At 36.9% G+C, this 19959-nt stretch overlaps 3 protein-coding genes and 1 long non-coding RNA gene across 5 annotated transcripts in view; 2 read left to right on the top strand and 2 right to left on the bottom strand.

Moving 5' to 3' along the window:
* Positions 1-440: 440 nt before the first annotated feature.
* On the top strand, positions 441-2097 carry LOC107561887 (P2Y purinoceptor 3-like). The gene has a single exon (XM_016246421.1). The coding sequence runs from the start codon at positions 453-455 to the stop codon at positions 1686-1688; it is 1236 nt and encodes a 411-aa protein (XP_016101907.1). The 5' UTR covers positions 441-452; the 3' UTR covers positions 1689-2097.
* Positions 2098-3505: 1408 nt separating this feature from the next.
* LOC107561877 (uncharacterized) lies at positions 3506-13456 on the top strand. The gene is made up of 3 exons (XR_001605923.1): positions 3506-3628; positions 7713-7824; positions 13379-13456. It is a non-coding gene; the product is annotated as an uncharacterized lncRNA (long non-coding RNA).
* On the bottom strand, positions 12620-15057 carry LOC107561866 (chromatin complexes subunit BAP18-like). 2 transcript variants are annotated; one of them, XM_016246384.1, is made up of 5 exons: positions 14823-15057; positions 14506-14600; positions 13352-13572; positions 13099-13203; positions 12620-12989 (listed from the first exon to the last, which is right to left on the bottom strand). In XM_016246384.1, the coding sequence occupies exons 1-5, from the start codon at positions 14841-14843 to the stop codon at positions 12922-12924; spliced, it is 510 nt and encodes a 169-aa protein (XP_016101870.1). In that variant the 5' UTR covers positions 14844-15057; the 3' UTR covers positions 12620-12921. The 2 variants fall into 2 exon arrangements, with proteins under 2 accessions (XP_016101870.1, XP_016101879.1); XM_016246393.1 differs by having other exon boundaries at positions 12620-12986.
* A 1775-nt stretch (positions 15058-16832) lies between these two features.
* LOC107561856 (acetylcholinesterase-like) overlaps positions 16833-19959 on the bottom strand; it is a 10750-nt gene continuing 7623 nt past the window's right edge. Inside the window, exon 5 of the mRNA XM_016246374.1 lies at positions 16833-18707. Coding sequence (XP_016101860.1) covers positions 18586-18707 — 122 coding nt within the window. The 3' untranslated portion in view covers positions 16833-18585. The remainder of the gene's footprint in view (positions 18708-19959) is intronic.

Below are 19959 nucleotides of genomic sequence, written 5' to 3'. Positions count from 1 at the left end.
GGCAATTACGTATCATTTATATTTGTTTCGAGGAAGAGGGATGGGGTAGAGAGTTCTGGTGTGAGGAACGGGGTGAGGGGTGGGTAAGATAAAATAGAACATAGAGGGGAAGTGTGGTTACTGTTTGATGGGTTAATGAAGTGAAAAGGGTCTGAATCAGCAGCATATATACCTATGCGCAAACAGTACCAGGGGTTGTGAAAGAGAAAGGGGGAATGCGGGGAGGGCTTGTGTGGGATGACGACTGCTTTTAATGGTTTTGGCAAGCTGGTACTTTTTTGTGCATCCTAACACCAATGTATCTCTCATAGATGTTAAACTAGACCACAAGGAGGAGATCGCTGGAAACTCAAACAAACTTGTTCGTTGGAGAAGACGTGGTTTCAGAAGCATAAAAATGGGGGGATGAAACCAGGACGCTCCCTAAGAATCCGATTAAGAACTAGCCTACAATGACGACAAGTGCGCCTACTGTTTTGTTTGAAACAGAGAAGGGGGCAGATGCCCAGCTTTCCTCCTCACACAACTCTTCAGTTACTGGCTCCTGCAATATTGACGAGTCCTACAAGTACATCTTCCTGCCCATTTGCTACTCCTTTACCTTTGTCTTCAGTATAACCCTTAACTTTGTGGTTCTCTACCGTTCCTTTCGACACACCAGGCACTGGAACGCGTCCCTGATTTACATGGTGAACCTAGCCACAACAGACTTCATGTATGGTTTATCCCTGCCATTTTTGGTGGCCAGTTATGTCATGCGGGATGACTGGGTGTTTGGAGACTTCATGTGCCGTCTAGTGCGTTTCCTCTTCTACTTCAACCTCTACTGCAGCATCTTCTTCCTCACTTGCATCTCAGTGCATCGCTACCTGGGCATCTGCCACCCTATGAAGACCATCACCTTGGAGACCAAACGAGCAGTCAAGGGGACTTGCGTTCTGGTGTGGATTGCCGTTTTTGCACTAACGTGCCCAATTTTCCGTTTTGCAAAGACACAGAATCTTCCACGTGAAGGTAAGGGCTCGAGCGAGATGTTCATTAATTGCTGGGATGATGCAATTGATGAAGAGTTCCATGATTACATCCCTTACGGGGTCACGCTTCATTTCTTGGGCTTTTTTGTGCCGTTCAGCATCATTGCCTGGTGCTACTCGCGTGTAGTTTTAACAATATTTCGGACGCTGCACTCTCAACCTCCTCCTCAAAGAGTCAGAAGTGGGACGGGCTGTGAAAGTGTCGCAGGAATTGGGGGAGAGGGCATGTCAATCATCTTGGGGGCTCAATCGCCTTATGTCAACAGACGGCGCAAGTCCATCAAGACCATAATTACCATCACTCTCCTCTTTGCCCTTTGCTTCTTCCCCTTCCATGTCACTCGCACCATTTTCCTACTGCTGAAAGTGACGAGTCGGGTGCAGTGCCACACCATGCGCATGGTTTCCATATGTTATAAAATCACTCGGCCGCTGGCCTCGTTCAACGCCTGGCTGAATGCACTGCTTTACTTTCTTACTAAAGAGAAAAACGGGCCCTGTTGCCAAAAACCTGAACATGCCCAGCATGGCCTGCTATGGCCACTTAGAATGCTGGGAAAAGGAGAGGAAGAGGAGAATGAAGTTGAGGAGATAAGGAACCACAAGGATAACGGGCCAACAGATAAAAACAATACACACAGAGGTCTGCCTTAAGTAATGAGCATGTAAACATGTGACAGTGCAGGACATCAACAAGTGAACCTGGTGGACCTGCCTTCGTATGGGATTCATTTGAAACAAACGGATGTTTTTGTTATATTCTCTGTATTTGTATAACTCTGTGTGTTCACATTAAACATGGAGGATCTTGTCGTTTTGTCTTTTCAAGACTCCTTAAAGATTGTTTTACTTGTTGATTGCTTGGATGGTTAATTAGTTATTGTAAATCACACACATATATAGAATAATAAATTCATTTATAAGGTGTCTTATGTTTTCAGTTGTTGGCATACCTCAGGGTGGACACATTTTGTGCAGGAACTATGTTTAGCGCTGTCATGGATTAATATGTCATGTTGTGAATGATTAAACTGTTCTAATAAACATTTTCTGAACCTGTTTAAATGAAAATCAAATTATGGCTGTGATCTTTTGAAGTCTCTATATATTATTAAGCACTATTCCATATTGGTATGTCTTTGTGTGACTACAGAATCTAAATTTGTTGTAGAATAAACTACTTAAGGGTCAAGGTGTCAGTTTAGGCATCTTGTTTAAATTATATTTCTTTATAAGTATGAGGTAAAGGAACATTACACATATTAGAAAATGCTGATCATTTCTAAATACATGTTTATATCATTCATTCACTTAATAACATACTTACAATGACCTTTTTCCAAGTGGCTTTATTTTTTACTTTCTAAGTACACTGGACATGAGTACATCAGTAGAACAGCACAAGCAGCCTACCCTTTGTCCTTCCGTCTTTCTAAAATAAGTTCAAACCAGATGATCCACGAAAGACCTCAGCTTCATAGACTGTTATTAATACTTGGTATAACATTGGTTAATGATCAGCTGTCCTGTTGCAAGATTTTCTGAACCAAAGGAGCCTGTCTAAACGTAAACATTTCTGTATGGTAGTAGTGGAAGAATGCATGTTATAGATGAAATACCTCGTCGGCATAATAATGTAACTCTTTCTGTTACAAGATCTTGGTAGGCCTACAATTTGCTTTTGCAGTAAATGATAATGTACTGTATATGATAAAGTCATGATAGTGAACAGATCATGTATATCGAGAATCATAATGTTTTATATGGAAGAGATTTTTATTGCAATGTTAATTTTCTAGATTTGACCATATACAACACAGAATGTCTGTTTGTTTCGAATACCTTAAACCCATATTAAACTCATAGCTAGACAGAGATAAAGAAAGAGAGTAAGGTTAGGTAACATATGTATTAAAAAGGGCCAAATATAATTTTTTTTATTGGACCCTGGTAAACATCTGGTGCATTTTTGTCACTTTATGTGCCATATGCCACAGGTTTCTGACCCTGTCCTGGACATTATATATCAGGCTCTGTGCACTCTTCTCGTAATAATATGTTGCTAGATTTGTAAAATGTAGTAAAACTAAGCAGCGTTTTCGATTCACAAGGCAAAAAACAAGCTCAGAAAATACACAGATAATATCCAACAGGGGGCGACATTGTGGCCATTCAAGATTTTAGTTTGGAAATTTAAAAGAAAACCTTCCCGACCTGCACCGCGGCTAAGACACGACCTGGCGGTTATTAAAAATTATCAAAAAATAATTATAAATTATTGAAACAAATAATTCAACAATGAATAACTAGAATGGCTTATGTTAATCAATATGCAATAAATCCTTTAGTGGAAAAATGTATTTTTCACTGAGGAAAATGTATATTTATTTTTTTATCTGTCCCGTGTCATCACAGTGGTAGAGCTGCTGCAGTGGAACATTGGCGCCATTTTCAAACTTCAGCGCCTCAGTGACTGGAACTCTTGTAACAGCTACATTATGATTTTTCCCCCCAAATTCTTTCCTCAGGACCCTTTATTACTTTAACTATTATTTTTACAAATATTGGGAACTGGAAGAGGATTTTCATAAAAGGTAAGGAATTATTACTTCTTTATTTGTATAATTATTATTGTAATCGACCATTTTTTTTAACAAACTTCGACGAAATGTGTCCCCTTTATCACTGATTATTTACTGACTGCGAGTTTTATTTTTTTTAAATAAAGTAACACAAACATGTAGCTGTAAATACAAAGTAATGGTACTTTAACAAAACATGTTTTGTAGAATCACGTTGGTAATTTTATATATGTTGTTTATGGTAAGCTGTTTCAGCACTTTTCTTTTGTGTTTTAAAGAAAAAAACTAAACAAACATAGCGTTACTTCCTTACTATAGTTAAGCAGACTACCTCCAAAACGTGTTGGAACCCGCTGGATAACGTTCAAACAACTTAGTACAACTTAAGCGATGCTTTGAATATATTGACAGCATAAAGCAAACCGAATAAAGTAGTCTTCTAGTCTTTGTCATATGTTAGCTTTCAAAGACGATGATTTCTCGGTGCCTCTAGTGATTATATTGTAAAACTGTTGTATATATTTGTAGTAGTGTAGTATTGTCAGTTTTTTTCTCATTGTTTAATTCAAGCCTCTTTATTTGCAGATAAAAAAAAGCTAGGCTTTTACGTTTTTAGTCGGGGTATTTTTAGTCTTCCTGTTTTGGTGTGTGGTTCCTGAAGCTTAGTGCTTTTGTCTTTGGTTGTACAAGATGATACGGGTAGAATTAAAAGGTAAAAGACAAGGGACTGTATACTTTTGGTACAAAAATGATCTTCACAAAGAGTGCTATATGAATTTGCTCTTTTAGGTTATTCTTTAAGAATTTTATAATGACGGTGATTTAAAAAAAAAAAAGTGTTATCTTGCATTAGCTGTGTATTATTAGTAAATTATTTTGAAGCTAATCTGGTTTTCAACCTGGTTGGTTGCATTAGCCTGTAAAAGACATTTTGTGAAATGTAAGGTTGTATTTTAATGGAACTTTCCATGATATGTTCGTCTGGAAATGTATTGATTACTGGACATTCATTTCTCTTTTAATTCTGCTTATTTGACTTGAATTATCACAGAGGTCTTTGTCTTGTCTGGCTCTATGTGTGTGTGTGTGTGCGTGCGTGTGGTTTGTGTGCACTGTTGGACCATGGTTGTGCTACTCAGTAAAACTATCTGTAGAACCAGATCAACATATTCTCCACTCTTTGTAGCCAGCCTTGTACTACGCCGAAAACCCACAGAGACCCTGCATAAAATACGGCCACATTGAGAGCATAAAGAGTATCAAAGTGTAAAAACTTTGCTTTGTTTGAGCACTCCAAACTGTTGACATCTGTTTTTGCTGTTTCTCCTTTGTTTTTCTCTTTCAATGGATAATGAACTAATGGCGAGAATATAAAGTCAAGTTTTTTCTTTAATTTTGGACAATGCGTTTGGACTTGAAACACCCCATGTGTGATCGCACGAGTTTGGAGTTTGTGGTGAACGCTTGCCCGCAGTTTATTGCAAAAAATACACCACAAACGCATAACACTTTTCCTAGTTTCATATCCCCCTTTCTGTGTGTCTTTGCAGCCGAGCCTTCTCCCTCTTTTGTTCCCCCCTCCCTCCCTTTCTCTCCGTTGGCTGTGTGAATGCTTTGGCAAGGCTACAAGAAATCAAGCAAGCGAGAGCTGCTAGCACTGACGCGCCCCAGACACTAAGCCCTAGAAATTAATTTTTTCCTCCGAAACGGTAGTGCCGGCGGTCCTCAAACTTCACACTCTTCTAAGGGGACCCCAGGGCGATGCCCTGATTTTTTTTGGGATTTTTCCTGTCCCCCGAAAATGTTCATTTTAATTGTAGAAACTGATGCCCCGGGAAAAAGGCTACAACCCCTGCTTTTTATGCCTACCAAGTTCCTCAGGCAGCCTCACTAGCTACAGCTAAGCAGAGGCTGCACACTGCACTGGACTGCTGGTCTGAAGGTGAATAGGGAGAGAAAGGGGTTTAAGGGCTGAAAATAGGTGCTGGTGGACAAAAGGTTTAGGCACTTATTTGACTCTTGGAACCCCACCCCTCAATCTGGAATGGGAGCCCCAAGCTCAGACGAATGGGTGTATTTTTGACCTGAAATTAAGACTTGGGATTCCCATTGATAAGTGCATGTGTGGGTTTGTTTTCCTTTTTAATTCTGTTTCTACAATTTTTTTGAAAGCAGCCAAACTGTTTTATGCCATATGATTTATATAAGTTTATATGATTATATTGTAAAACTGTTGTATATATTTGTAGTAGTGTAGTATTGTCAGTTTTTTTCTCATTGTTTAATTCAAGCCTCTTTATTTGCAGATAAAAAAAAGCTAGGCTTTTACGTTTTTAGTCGGGGTATTTTTAGTCTTCCTGTTTTGGTGTGTGGTTCCTGAAGCTTAGTGCTTTTGTCTTTGGTTGTACAAGATGATACGGGTAGAATTAAAAGGTAAAAGACAAGGGACTGTATACTTTTGGTACAAAAATGATCTTCACAAAGAGTGCTATATGAATTTGCTCTTTTAGGTTATTCTTTAAGAATTTTATAATGACGGTGATTTAAAAAAAAAAAACGTGTTATCTTGCATTAGCTGTGTATTATTAGTAAATTATTTTGAAGCTAATCTGGTTTTCAACCTGGTTGGTTGCATTAGCCTGTAAAAGACATTTTGTGAAATGTAAGGTTGTATTTTAATGGAACGTTCCATGATATGTTCGTCTGGAAATGTATTGATTACTGGACATTCATTTCTCTTTTAATTCTGCTTATTTGACTTGAATTATCACAGAGGTCTTTGTCTTGTCTGGCTCTATGTGTGTGTGTGTGTGCGTGCGTGTGGTTTGTGTGCACTGTTGGACCATGGTTGTGCTACTCAGTAAAACTATCTGTAGAACCAGATCAACATATTCTCCACTCTTTGTAGCCAGCCTTGTACTACGCCGGAAACCCACAGAGACCCTGCATAAAATACGGCCACATTGAGAGCATAAAGAGTATCAAAGTGTAAAAACTTTGCTTTGTTTGAGCACTCCAAACTGTTGACATCTGTTTTTGCTGTTTCTCCTTTGTTTTTCTCTTTCAATGGATAATGAACTAATGGCGAGAATATAAAGTCAAGTTTTTTCTTTAATTTTGGACAATGCGTTTGGACTTGAAACACCCCATGTGTGATCGCACGAGTTTGGAGTTTGTGGTGAACGCTTGCCCGCAGTTTATTGCAAAAAATACACCACAAACGCATAACACTTTTCCTAGTTTCATATCCCCCTTTCTGTGTGTCTTTGCAGCCGAGCCTTCTCCCTCTTTTGTTCCCCCCTCCCTCCCTTTCTCTCCGTTGGCTGTGTGAATGCTTTGGCAAGGCTACAAGAAATCAAGCAAGCGAGAGCTGCTAGCACTGACGCGCCCCAGACACTAAGCCCTAGAAATTAATTTTTTCCTCCGAAACGGTAGTGCCGGCGGTCCTCAAACTTCACACTCTTCTAAGGGGACCCCAGGGCGATGCCCTGATTTTTTTTGGGATTTTTCCTGTCCCCCGAAAATGTTCATTTTAATTGTAGAAACTGATGCCCCGGGAAAAAGGCTACAACCCCTGCTTTTTATGCCTACCAAGTTCCTCAGGCAGCCTCACTAGCTACAGCTAAGCAGAGGCTGCACACTGCACTGGACTGCTGGTCTGAAGGTGAATAGGGAGAGAAAGGGGTTTAAGGGCTGAAAATAGGTGCTGGTGGACAAAAGGTTTAGGCACTTATTTGACTCTTGGAACCCCACCCCTCAATCTGGAATGGGAGCCCCAAGCTCAGACGAATGGGTGTATTTTTGACCTGAAATTAAGACTTGGGATTCCCATTGATAAGTGCATGTGTGGGTTTGTTTTCCTTTTTAATTCTGTTTCTACAATTTTTTTGAAAGCAGCCAAACTGTTTTAGGTGTAGCTCTAGCTGTAGATTTGCGAAGAATTAAAATATTTGAGGTGGGCGAACTATTTTGTGACTTTAATCGAGTTTTCTGAAAGAATGAAAAAGTCTTTCAAGTACTTTGCTTGGCTTTTTTAATACAAAAACAACTTCATTGAATTAAGTTGGGGAATTACTATTTTCTTTCCCCTACCCAGGTGCAGGAGACAGACTACACTGGAAGAGGGGAGGCCGGCGGGTTACTTTGGGAATACCAGGCACCTTTTCCTCTCCCCTGTTGCCTAACATGCTGGAGAACGGGGATCGAGGGTAAGTGAAATCTTTCCTGTGTCCGTTTCAAAGCTTAACCAAAACGGCCCCTGGTTTGAATGGGTGAGCAAAGTTAGGCCAGGGTGTGTATGTGTCTATGTAAGTGTGTGAGCTTCTCTTTTAGGTCTCCCTCTCCCACCCATTTGCTGTCTATCCTTTTCTCATTTTCTCTCTCTCCCTCTCTTTTGCTAACACTCCCCACCCCCCCTTTCTCTCCCTCTCTCGATGAACGACGGGCAGAAGTAGACAGAAGCAAATGCCTTCTGCAACTGTGCTGACGTAATCATTTGACTCAGACCTTAAATAGGCTGCCCTTTATGAGATGGAAGTGTGTTTGTCAGGGTTGATTAGAACTAAAAGCATTAAATGTAAAATATTCACTATCATACGTTTTGGAAAAGACGTTGGGTTTTTGTGTAGCACAATTTTAGTCACAGCTTAGCCTGCATTTTGCTTCTGATAAACTTCCTCTTTCTTTACTGTGAACTTCAGCTTCATAATAAAGGCTTAAATATCTTTAAGCAGAAATTAAATATTGTATTTTGGTGTGTTACAACAGTCAGAATGAATTATTTTGCAATAAAATCTTGATTTTCTGCTGACATTAGAACTTCATCACACAACATAGGGTGTGGTGTACTTAAAAGAAAAATGTCAAGTCCTTCAAAAATACTTGGTGTTTCTTTTTCTCCACCACAACAGTTGATATTATAAATATCAAATACTTTTTTAGTCCTTTCAACTTTTGTCAGTTGTTAGTTTTGAGCAAATTAAAAATGTAATTTGTTTTTCACTAAAACAATCATTATTGTGGTTTTCCTACTTAATTGATGCCACATTTATGTTGGTCTAGTGTTGTTGGTGTAAGCTTCTTTTTTCAAAAAACAAAACAAAAACAGAGAGAAAATTTTACAAGCAAAATAATAAAAAAATTAAGGGAAAAACAGTGAAATGTAGAGATGGGCCAAGATCTTTCTGCCATTTACCTTTTACACCTACAACAATTGATCTGCCATATGCCCTCATCTTTCAAACACCACTGGCTTTTCACAGATGAATAATACAATAATCTTGATCTGGTAGTCACACTTTTTAAAATCAGATGTTCCTCTCATTTTTCTTAACTACCTCCCCCTATTATCATCCTCTTATCGCTCCAAAATTAAAACCTATACTATGTTCTGGAATATACTGTGGAGTGCGGACTATAAAGTTAGTAGTTTTGTAACTTATTTTTTGTTAATGTATACTTGCCACTTTTGCTAACGAATTGTCTTTTATAGAGGTTGTGAAAATGATTCTTTATGAATTGTACAAGCATTCTTTTCTTTCTGTCCTCTTATTTGTTTTTACATTTGGACAAATTTGACTCTAATGTACTGTATATGATAAAGTCATGATAGTGAACAGATCATGTATATCGAGAATCATAATGTTTTATATGGAAGAGATTTTTATTGCAATGTTAATTTTCTAGATTTGACCATATACAACACAGAATGTCTGTTTGTTTCGAATACCTTAAACCCATATTAAACTCATAGCTAGACAGAGATAAAGAAAGAGAGTAAGGTTAGGTAACATATGTATTAAAAAGGGCCAAATATAATTTTTTTTATTGGACCCTGGTAAACATCTGGTGCATTTTTGTCACTTTATGTGCCATATGCCACAGGTTTCTGACCCTGTCCTGGACATTATATATCAGGCTCTGTGCACTCTTCTCGTAATAATATGTTGCTAGATTTGTAAAATGTAGTAAAACTAAGCAGCGTTTTCGATTCACAAGGCAAAAAACAAGCTCAGAAAATACACAGATAATATCCAACAGGGGGCGACATTGTGGCCATTCAAGATTTTAGTTTGGAAATTTAAAAGAAAACCTTCCCGACCTGCACCGCGGCTAAGACACGACCTGGCGGTTATTAAAAATTATCAAAAAATAATTATAAATTATTGAAACAAATAATTCAACAATGAATAACTAGAATGGCTTATGTTAATCAATATGCAATAAATCCTTTAGTGGAAAAATGTATTTTTCACTGAGGAAAATGTATATTTATTTTTTTATCTGTCCCGTGTCATCACAGTGGTAGAGCTGCTGCAGTGGAACATTGGCGCCATTTTCAAACTTCAGCGCCTCAGTGACTGGAACTCTTGTAACAGCTACATTATGATTTTTCCCCCCAAATTCTTTCCTCAGGACCCTTTATTACTTTAACTATTATTTTTTTACAAATATTGGGAACTGGAAGAGGATTTTCATAAAAGGTAAGGAATTATTACTTCTTTATTTGTATAATTATTATTGTAATCGACCATTTTTTTTAACAAACTTCGACGAAATGTGTCCCCTTTATCACTGATTATTTACTGACTGCGAGTTTTATTTTTTTTAAATAAAGTAACACAAACATGTAGGTTGTGAAAATGATTCTTTATGAATTGTACAAGCATTCTTTTCTTTCTGTCCTCTTATTTGTTTTTACATTTGGACAAATTTGACTCCTAATCCCAGGAATCCTTTAATTTGATGCAACACTTTTCTTGGCCAAAATGACTTTATTGGAAAATTAAAATATGCAGTTTTATAATACTGTATGTATAATACTAATAGATACTTTAACTTTTATTATAGTGATACTTAATCCTGTTTCACAATATTAAGTTGAAGTTTAAAAATTAGAGATGTAGTGCTTTTTTTGGTGGTGGTGGTGGTGGGGGGAGGGAGATAAAAAGAAATAATTTAGATGTTTTTTTTTTTTTTCCTTTTCACTCAGTAAATTATTCCCATGGTAATAAAGCCATTTTGACAGGCGCTAGTTTTTTCTCCTCATCTCCCCCCTTTGTTATTATCCTCCATTTTGTCTTCATCCTCAACATCCATTTTAGGACAGTGTGTGCACAATAACTCACTTATTAAGTCTCACAGGGCATTATTAGAATGGCATGAAAAGATGTGGGTGACCACGAGCTTCCTCATAATTGTCTGTGCTAAAGAAATGGCAGTAATGCTGTCAAACAACTTTTATTAAATTTTATTACAATCTGTTCACATTGCATTCTCATCAAATTTTCATCTGTCAATTTTATTTTTTGATAACTTGCCACTAAATATCCGATTCTATATTACACATAATTAATTTTGTCCCTAATCTTATCCTAGTGAGGACCAGTGGAGTCTGTCGTCATCTTTTTATTTAGCCCAGAGTGCCCTGTAGCAGCACATCATGGTTTGTAAGTTCTAAGGGCAAATTCCAAATTATGATGTGCTGTCACTGGGAGCCTGGGAGTTTCTCCATTAACACGGCAGCATTAAACACCCAATGTTCTGCTTGTATCATAAATCACAGTGTAATAAATGCTTCAGAGGTAAGCCTCTTTTTTTAAATACAGTAACAAGTGGAGTGAGATGCAGTCTGAATTGTTTGAAAATGTATTTAGAATTGGGTTAAAACTGTCTTTCAGACTTGTGAATAAAAATGTGACAAAGCAGAGGGTTTTTTCCAACTCAAATGATATTTTTACAAATGACCACCAGACACACAATTCATGACTGAATCACCAGGTGTGGCTTAGGTGGCCTCTTCTGCGAGTTATTCCCAGACAGCTGGGAATTCACATCCTGTATTTGTTAGTCTATATTTTAGGAGATCAACATGGCTTTTTACTGTGATAGTGTAACCATTCAAGCTGTTGAATTAATCTGCATATATTTTGTATGTTCCTTTCGTCCTCTTTCCTCCCTTGGACCACTTGATGTCTCGGTGTGCTTGACAGTAGCAGCACATCAATATTGGCAGCTGCCCTCTCCCTGGGTTGCCAGTATGGTTTGTGCTGCTCCCGTCAGACAGACACACTCAGCGAGCAGTATGGAAAGCAGCTGTCCAGAAATTAAATGTTGTATGTATTTTACCTCGACAATGTCAAAATTAAAACGAAAGCCCTTCTTTTTGTTTTGCCTGAAAATGTCTAAGCGAAAAACTTCACATTAAAAATAACAAAACCTTATTTGAGTGAAATTATTTTATTTACAGTACAAAAAATGCCAGGAAATTGTGGTTTTAGTCTGTCTGCGATAGACTGGTGAAAACCAAACTGTGCCATCTTCACTGTTCTGCTTTTAGAAATGCCATTCAGATACAGATCTGATTTTACACTATGTTGATTTCATGAGATTATCAGTCACTTAGTAAGGTTATTATAACCAATGAGGAAGAACAGAGATATAGGCAGAAAGTGTCATTGTGCTGTGGGATTGTTTATGAGATCAGATGGACTGTATTTTACTCTTTTCAAACACGAAATCTGTGATTTAATGCTGATTTAGCTGTTCTTAATGTTACAACATTGGTAGGGCTAAGACTATATGACCAATTTGTTAACAGCCCAATTATGCAAAAGTTATTAGACTATGCCCACAGACCGTTTCAGATCAGATCGATAAAACGGATTAAAAAAACCTAAGTAAACGTAAGACATAAGCTGCATTTATGTAGTGGAAGATGCCACTGCCACATTGCTCTTAAGAGGTTTCCAGAAAAGCCTGAATGAAGATCATCTTGAGTTAAACCCCAGTCTAAAAGAAGTATATTTTGTTTTGTGTAAAAAAATTAAATAAAAGTATATTATGAGGTAAATAGACCAAAGATATTACAAAATATCTAAGGAAAAAAAACAACAACAACCCCCCCCCCCCCCCCTCTTTTTTTTAAACAATGTACCAAGCAAAGCATTGACACTCAACAACAGCATTTCAAGGTTTTTGCACAACTTTCCCCCAAAAACAAAGTAATGGTCATAATACTTTATTGATAATGGTTGAAATTTGTTTTACACAATGCCTTTACAATAACTTATTTTAAAATGATGCATTTTGGACCCAGAACAGAAAAATGTATTAAGCAAAATTTGCCAGCCTCTTAAAACTGTGTCCTTCATTGGTAAAATATGCCTAGCTTCACTATTAACTTAGAAATGAGTCTTCCTGGAAAAAAAAAGAACTGTCTCCAGATTAAAAAACGCAAGTTTCTTGAACCCCGCACTGAAGTGACATGATTAGTTCCTTTTCCTGATTGTATGTTGCAGAAGATTTCAACGGGATAACAATGGCAAGTCACTGGAATTCATGATGAGACTGGAGTCGAGATTTAGACTATCTGCTGGGAAAAAAATAAATACAGATATTGTTTTCCCCTTAAGGACAGGGAACAGGGGGGGGGGGGAAACTGAAAAATTTGTTCAAAATTTAGAGAAAAAAAAGTTTCTTACCTTGATCAAAATTGAGCTTTTTAGTTGTGGAACTATCACCCAAGCCCTCAATATCTACCAGATCGCTGTTGGCATCGGAGTCATTCAGTGCACTGAGAGTGACATCTGAGGAAAAATTATATGAATGCAGTAGTTACATTGTACTATTCAAAATGCTGAAAATTGTTGAGGTTGAATGAGATAAAGTAATAAGTTGTTTCTAAAAGAGTAAAATAAATGAACAACACAAATGAATGCATTAAGAAATGCTTACCTGCCGTCTTTGATGACTTAATGCTAGATGGACCTGTGGTTGGCCGCTGTAAACCCGCAGTCACCACAACCTGAGACGTTGGCACAGCGATGACTTTAGGTGGGGCTGGGGGAGCCATAGAAACCAGCACCTTTTTGGTACTCTTCTTTGGTGAATCAGTGGATAAAGGAGCTCCACCATCTTCATAAATCTTCCTCTTGACTGTTGTTTTCATTTGTGCCCTATTGTTTGAGAAATGTCTAATTAGATGCTGACAAGCTACACAATAAATAATGATGTTTTATGGCCTACAAACAGCCATAAAAAATACAAAAGTATATTAAATATATTAAAACATCTTAAATTTTTTTGGGGGCTTTTCTGAATTTACACAAGGAATGGTGATCAAGAAACCAGCATTCCTTTCCAGATTTAAGGTATTATAACTGCATTACAAAGTTAAAATTTCACCTGCACTTGAGGAAGACACCATTGAAATTTACAGACTCCTTACATTGTGTGTGTGTGTGTTTTTTTTTGGGGGGGGGGGGGGGGGGGATTTCATCCAAGGCTGCTGCTGAAGTCAGATGTAGTTCTTGTGTTTCTCTTTTCTTCAATGATGTTGATTGTTAACAGCAGGTGTTCATCACTAATGCACAATCATAATTTAATTAGTCACTTAATTATATAATTAACTTTAACTCTTTGAGGACTTGGGATATGACTTGAAGACTTGCTTCTGTAGCGAATCAGCTCATGGGGAATCTTAATGTGTTCAAGACAAGTAATCTCAAACTTGACATCCTGAAGAAATGTCAAGTACAAATCCAAGTGGGATCATATTAAAACGTTTACATAGAAATGTCTCAATAATTTGCTAATGTATTACTAAAACACTGAACTTAACAATGTATCATATTATAGGATAAAGCAGACAAAGCTGGTGAGAAAAAGCAAAGAAAAAAAAAATCATTAATGTAAATATTTTCCTTGTAATGACTATATGTATTACAAAGAGGGGGGGCTCGACAAAATACCTTACAAAATTAGAAAAGTGTATATGTGTGTGTGTAATATACGCACTTTAGATTTGTAAGTGTAAAAATAATGATACAAATCCTGATGCAGTGTGTATATAAAAGGACATAACGGAAAATAGACAGTAAATGTCTCACCCTGCTGGACTAATATCTGCCACTGGATGCAGCTGCATCGTCAGCTCTCCCAATTTTGTGAATGCAGCTCCAGCTGCAGAAAAGATCTCACCAACCTACATAAGTCAAACAAGAAATAAATACAGCAACGAGCGTATCCGAAAACGTGTTTTTTGCACTGGTATTAGGATGATAGTTAGCATGCTAGCTAATAGCTTTATTAACAAAATGAAAAACATGTCCAGTACGAAGGCAATAAAAATGGAAGTACACCATCAAGGTAAATATTTAATCTTGCTTTAGGTAAGTTACCATATTTATCAACACATTTAAGTTACCTTGGTAGAGGCTGAAGTCATTGTTTTGATTTACAAATGAGTAACAAAGGCTGCGCTTTAGAAATGTTAGCAGACCGCTAGCTGACTTGGGTACCAATGATTGACTTAAACATCCGCGATACTTATTCTTCAACTATTTACATTATGAAATGATAATAAAAGCGTTTTTAACTAAACGGGTAGCATAAGTGCGCCATAAAGATGACACAGTGATTCAGTGATGCTTATTGGTCTAAATTACAGCCGTCTGTCGTTATTGGTCAACATCAAAGAAGTATTCAATACAGTCAAAGCTGCGTTAAAACTGCGCAATGGGTTCACTATTTCTCTTCATATGCTCTGCTCAGTGTTCATTGATTTATCCCCCCAAAAAACAAGTTCATCGTATGATGTCTGAAGCGACACGTTTGCTGTTTCTGAAACCTGCTGCTTTTACCCACCTTGTTCGTCTTTGTGATCACCGAGAGGAAAACGCTGTTTTAAAATAAATAAAATGTGAGGTCAAATTACTTGGTTTTTTAAACATTATTTTGTATGTAGTTAATACAAATACGTTATATATTTTTATAAAAATAAAATTTTATTTATATATATATATATATATATATATAACAATTGCAAAAAATATGTTAGGTGAATACAACTAAAAGTACATTGAAAGAAAGCATCGGCTTGCATTGTACAATGATTATTTGCAACAATGTGTGTATACTGCCCTCTGGTGCACAAAACCGTCAACTAGGATCCATGTTCAGATGTATTTTGAATTGTCAAATTACTTGGTTTTTTAAACATTATTTTGTATGTAGTTAATACAAATACGTTATATATTTATAAAAATATAAATTTATATATATATATATATATATATATATATAACAATTGCAAAAAATATGTTAGGTGAATACAACTAAAAGTACATTGAAAGAAAGCATCGGCTTGCATTGTACAATGATTATTTGCAACAATGTGTGTATACTGCCCTCTGGTGCACAAAACCGTCAACTAGGATCCATGTTCAGATGTATTTTGAATGAGAGAAGAACCACACAATCAAGCAGCTTTCCTTTAATTAAATCAGTAACTGTTTATTGAGGTTGCGTTGGAAAGCTTCTGATATGGGGCCCAGAGAGGGCGGATATGACAAATAACACCATGCAGAGGATTTGCACGATGCTGTCACTTTACACGTTTGGCACTAATTTAACAGTGGGCAATGTCTGGACCAAATTATTAATAATAATATTAATAATTTAAAAAAGAACAACAAGAACCGTGATTGCTATTATTATAAGTATGTTGTCAAAGTGCAACAAATACAGAACATAATATGCTTGTTTAGCCATGTGCAATGTTCTACATATATTTGGGGTAGAATAATATTGATTTACAATATAATATTTATAGATAACATTTTATCTTTGTCATAAACTTAAGAGGCATGTATCCTCAATGGCAACTAATTTGCTTGCCTAAATGTCTAAAATTAGGAAACCTACAAAGCCATACTAAAGTTGATGCAAATGTGAAAAAATAAATAAAATAAAATAAAATCTATAAAATAGCATATGGCACTCTATATTGCTTTGAAGAAACAGTTGATTACAGACAGTTACAATACCCATGATCATTGCTGTCAATTCATGGCCACAGTTTTGATCAGTCAAGTCAGTGACATTACATGAGAATCAATGCATTCAAATAAATATTCAATTTTAAGTGTATTTTATTGCTAACATTAAAATCTATATTGGGGCTATTATAATGTTTTTATAGCCATAAATGTGTATTATTAACAGACATCAGCACTAATATTGTCAGAGAGGATAACAGTCAGTTTTTAAAGCACATAATGCAGAGGAGTGGGTGTTAAGGGCATGCACAAGGGGATTTCATGGAGTGGAAGGAAAAGCAGCTGTCATTCAGACTCATAAACAAACACGCATAATCATACCGTTCCCACGTGACACTTGTCTAGCTAGTACAATATATTATTTCCATTTAAATGGCATTGTTTAAAGCTAATCTATATTATTCCAGTCATATTCAGAGGTTAAATGCTTAGTGCCGACCAATTGGTTTGTGCTGGAAGACCTGCTGTCTTAACAGCACTGAGTCAGATCCCTTCCACAGTGTTAACAGAACGCTAGATGAATGGTTCTAGACAAGTACACTAGATTTAGTAAAAGAGGCTGACAGGAAGGTAATGAGACAGGCATAGACTAGCATTCACAAATTCAGCATGTTCATAATAAACATGAATATGCACACTGGGACAGTGTATATGAAAGAATGATTAACAGAAAAATACAAAATAATGTTTGATCCAGATTCACAGGCAAAATGCAAATATATGTATGCAATTCCACACTCGTAATGAATAAATACACAAAAATAAAAATTTGCTCTTTTTTTAAGCTAACTAAAAACACTCCACATAAGTTCTTTTGATACTTGATGCAATCATGCAAATAATTTACTTAAATAAAAAAATACACCAAATATTACAATAAATATAGAACATGATAAGAGGTGGCTTTTATAACCCTGTATTCTTGTTTGTCCTCGCAGGTACCCCTTGCCTGTGTTTTCCTTCATCATCCTCCCACTGCATCAAATGGGAGAAGGTAGGGCTGGAGTTAAGATGGCTGACACAGCGGGCTGTCATTTCAAATGAGCACTAAGTAAATTACTCTCCCTCCATTATCGTAATGAGAAGACTTTCCCATCGAGAGAGCGAGACAGCAAGGGAAAAAAATGATATTGACCCTTTGGCACACAGACAACATTAGTCTTACTCACCAAACTCACTTTCTCTGTCTAAGATTAAACACTCAAACGTACAATGCCCGTATGAAATTTGAACTACAAAGACGTGAATTCACTAGCGATATTCCACATATAAATGCATATATTGACCTAAGTAGTTGGTATGTGGTAAACACAGACTTTCTCTCTCATACGTACACACAAGAAGACTCATGCTCTGGGCACTAGAATGCATGCAATGTAAGTAGCAATCGAAATAAAAAATAGTTTTAAATATTAGTACATTAACACACACAGACTTTCACACAGAAACAATTCAGAACAGTTAGACAACATACATGAAATTAAATGCCTCCTGATTCCTGCATGAAGATTAGTATATTGAGCTGGACCACAGTCAGAAAGCAGAGACCGCAGACAAGTTCACACGATAACTGGGATAAACTAGTACATGAAATACTGAGTAGATGCGGTAGATACAGAGTGGAGATAAATGTACAGTGAAGCAGCCTTTACAAATTTAAGCCTATAAGAAAATGGGATAAAAACAAAACAAACAAAAATAATAAAAAAGTGGGATCCTGAGGACCAGTGTAAATGAGGGTTTCTAGGTTCCAGTGGAACAGACATGCATGCTCACTGTTTAGAGGTAATATAACTATAACATTTTTTTCTGGTACATACATTTGATGACCGTAGCACTTGATAATCTCTAATAGCAGCTTGAATTCTCCTCCTCTACTTATATATTGGAAGATACCACTTATATATTTTGTCACATAATATAATTAATTGGTTGATAAGAATAATATCCGACACAGGAAGGAACAAAAGTGCAACATTCACAAATTCATTTTCATGCCTGCTCTGAGACAGCAATCAAAGAAAAAGCTTTGGCAAACTTTGCCGTTCTGAAAAAGAGACTATTAAGGGTTATGGTCATCAGTTTTCTCTTTCTTTGTTCTACGCTTTCTTACATTTACGTCAGATTTATCTAGAGATCTGTACATCGCTCCTGCTTGCTGTAATGGTCGAACTGGCTCTTCCAGTGCATCATGTAGGAGCTCCAGCGATGGAACTCCACTTTCCACTGCCTCTCAACATCATCAATGTTGTCTGGGTAAGAAATATGAAAATACATATAAGGAAAACAACAGCATGAGGTTTGAGAGAAAGGCAAGTCAAAAGAGTTGATGTGAAGGATGATTTTTAAGAATCCATTAAACTACTCAGACACTTCACTATAAAGTTACCACCCATTTAACAAAGTAGCTGCCAACAGCCCCCACAGGAGAATTTACGATTTTAAGTTACTATAGACAGGCCTGCACAACCCTCCCTGCCCCTACCTAAAAGAGCAAGTGTTTAATTGCTTCATATTCTGGTTCACTTCCAGTGCAATAGTTGGCAAAAGACATTTGTTTAGATTAGAAGAACAAAAGATACATTTGCACAGACAAGGCATTTCCTTGAGAAATAGCAAATAGTTTACATTATAGCTATTACTGTATGTTCTTTAAACCTCTTTTGCCCACAGAAGGAAAGACACAATCAGATAGTAATAATCTAATAATAGTAGGTCTAACATTAGTTTTTAGGTACAGAAATTGAATAAAGTAATGAAATGTAAAACAGCATTGCATATTTCATTGTATAAATGAAAGATTCATCTTTATTAAAGTTACAAAAGCTATTCAGTCAAGAGCAGTGAGTGATTTCTTTGTTGTTGCTGTTTGATTAATATTAAGAAAGTGCTGTCACTTTAAGAGAATGCACTGATACAGTACGTTCAGCCGGCTGGGGGGGGAGGACCGTTCAGCCGGCTAGGATACTTACCAAGACAGGCACTTTGACAATTTTTGTGTGAATTTGTCAATTTAAACACAATACTTCAGAGAGAGCTTAATATTTGCACGCGTTCTGAAGTGCGGGTTTGTGCGCTTCGGATGAGCGCACGCACAAATCTTCTCGCTGCACGCGCGAGCTCGCATCATCTGGCTCTTAAATGTTTAAACCGGCAAAGTTTAAACGAGTTTAGCTTAAACACAGATATCAACGTGTGCTGTTCAGGTCTCACCTGTGCTCGCGCGCTATCAGCACCCGGGTGATGACGGAATAAAAACTGCTCATATTCTAGCATAGGGCATTCGCATTGAACAAGAGTGAATGGGTTTGTCCAAGGTTTTTTTTTTTTCATCGACGTAGTTGTTGTAATGTATTGGGAAGCCAGAATGCGCATCCATCAGCAGAAACATATATTATTTATAGCAAACCATATTACAGATGCGTTTTCAGATTTAAGTTGAACCGCGTGCCGAATCGTGTGTGGAGAACCGTACGGTTCGATTTTTTTTCCACGAACCGTTCC

The sequence above is a fragment of the Sinocyclocheilus grahami genome, unplaced genomic scaffold, assembly GCF_001515645.1.
Source record: "Sinocyclocheilus grahami isolate Dianchi unplaced genomic scaffold, SAMN03320097.WGS_v1.1 scaffold24.1, whole genome shotgun sequence".
In the NCBI taxonomy this organism is placed as follows: domain Eukaryota; kingdom Metazoa; phylum Chordata; class Actinopteri; order Cypriniformes; family Cyprinidae; genus Sinocyclocheilus; species Sinocyclocheilus grahami.
This window is presented reverse-complemented; position numbering and strand designations above follow the sequence as displayed.

What these genes read in the sequence shown, in the direction of transcription:
- LOC107561866 (XM_016246384.1), bottom strand. Translation starts at nt 14,843, where the DNA reads ATGACTTCAGCCTCTACCAAG. An exon ending in TGACTTCAGCCTCTACCAAG is followed by an intron (nt 14,601 to 14,822) that starts GTAACTTAAATG and finishes TGACTTATGTAG; the next exon opens with GTTGGTGAGATCTTTTCTGC. An exon ending in TAAGTCATCAAAGACGGCAG is followed by an intron (nt 13,204 to 13,351) that starts GTAAGCATTTCT and finishes ATTTTTCCTCAG; the next exon opens with ATGTCACTCTCAGTGCACTG.
- LOC107561887 (XM_016246421.1), top strand. Translation starts at nt 453, where the DNA reads ATGACGACAAGTGCGCCTACTGTTTTGTTTGAAACAGAGAAGGGGGCA.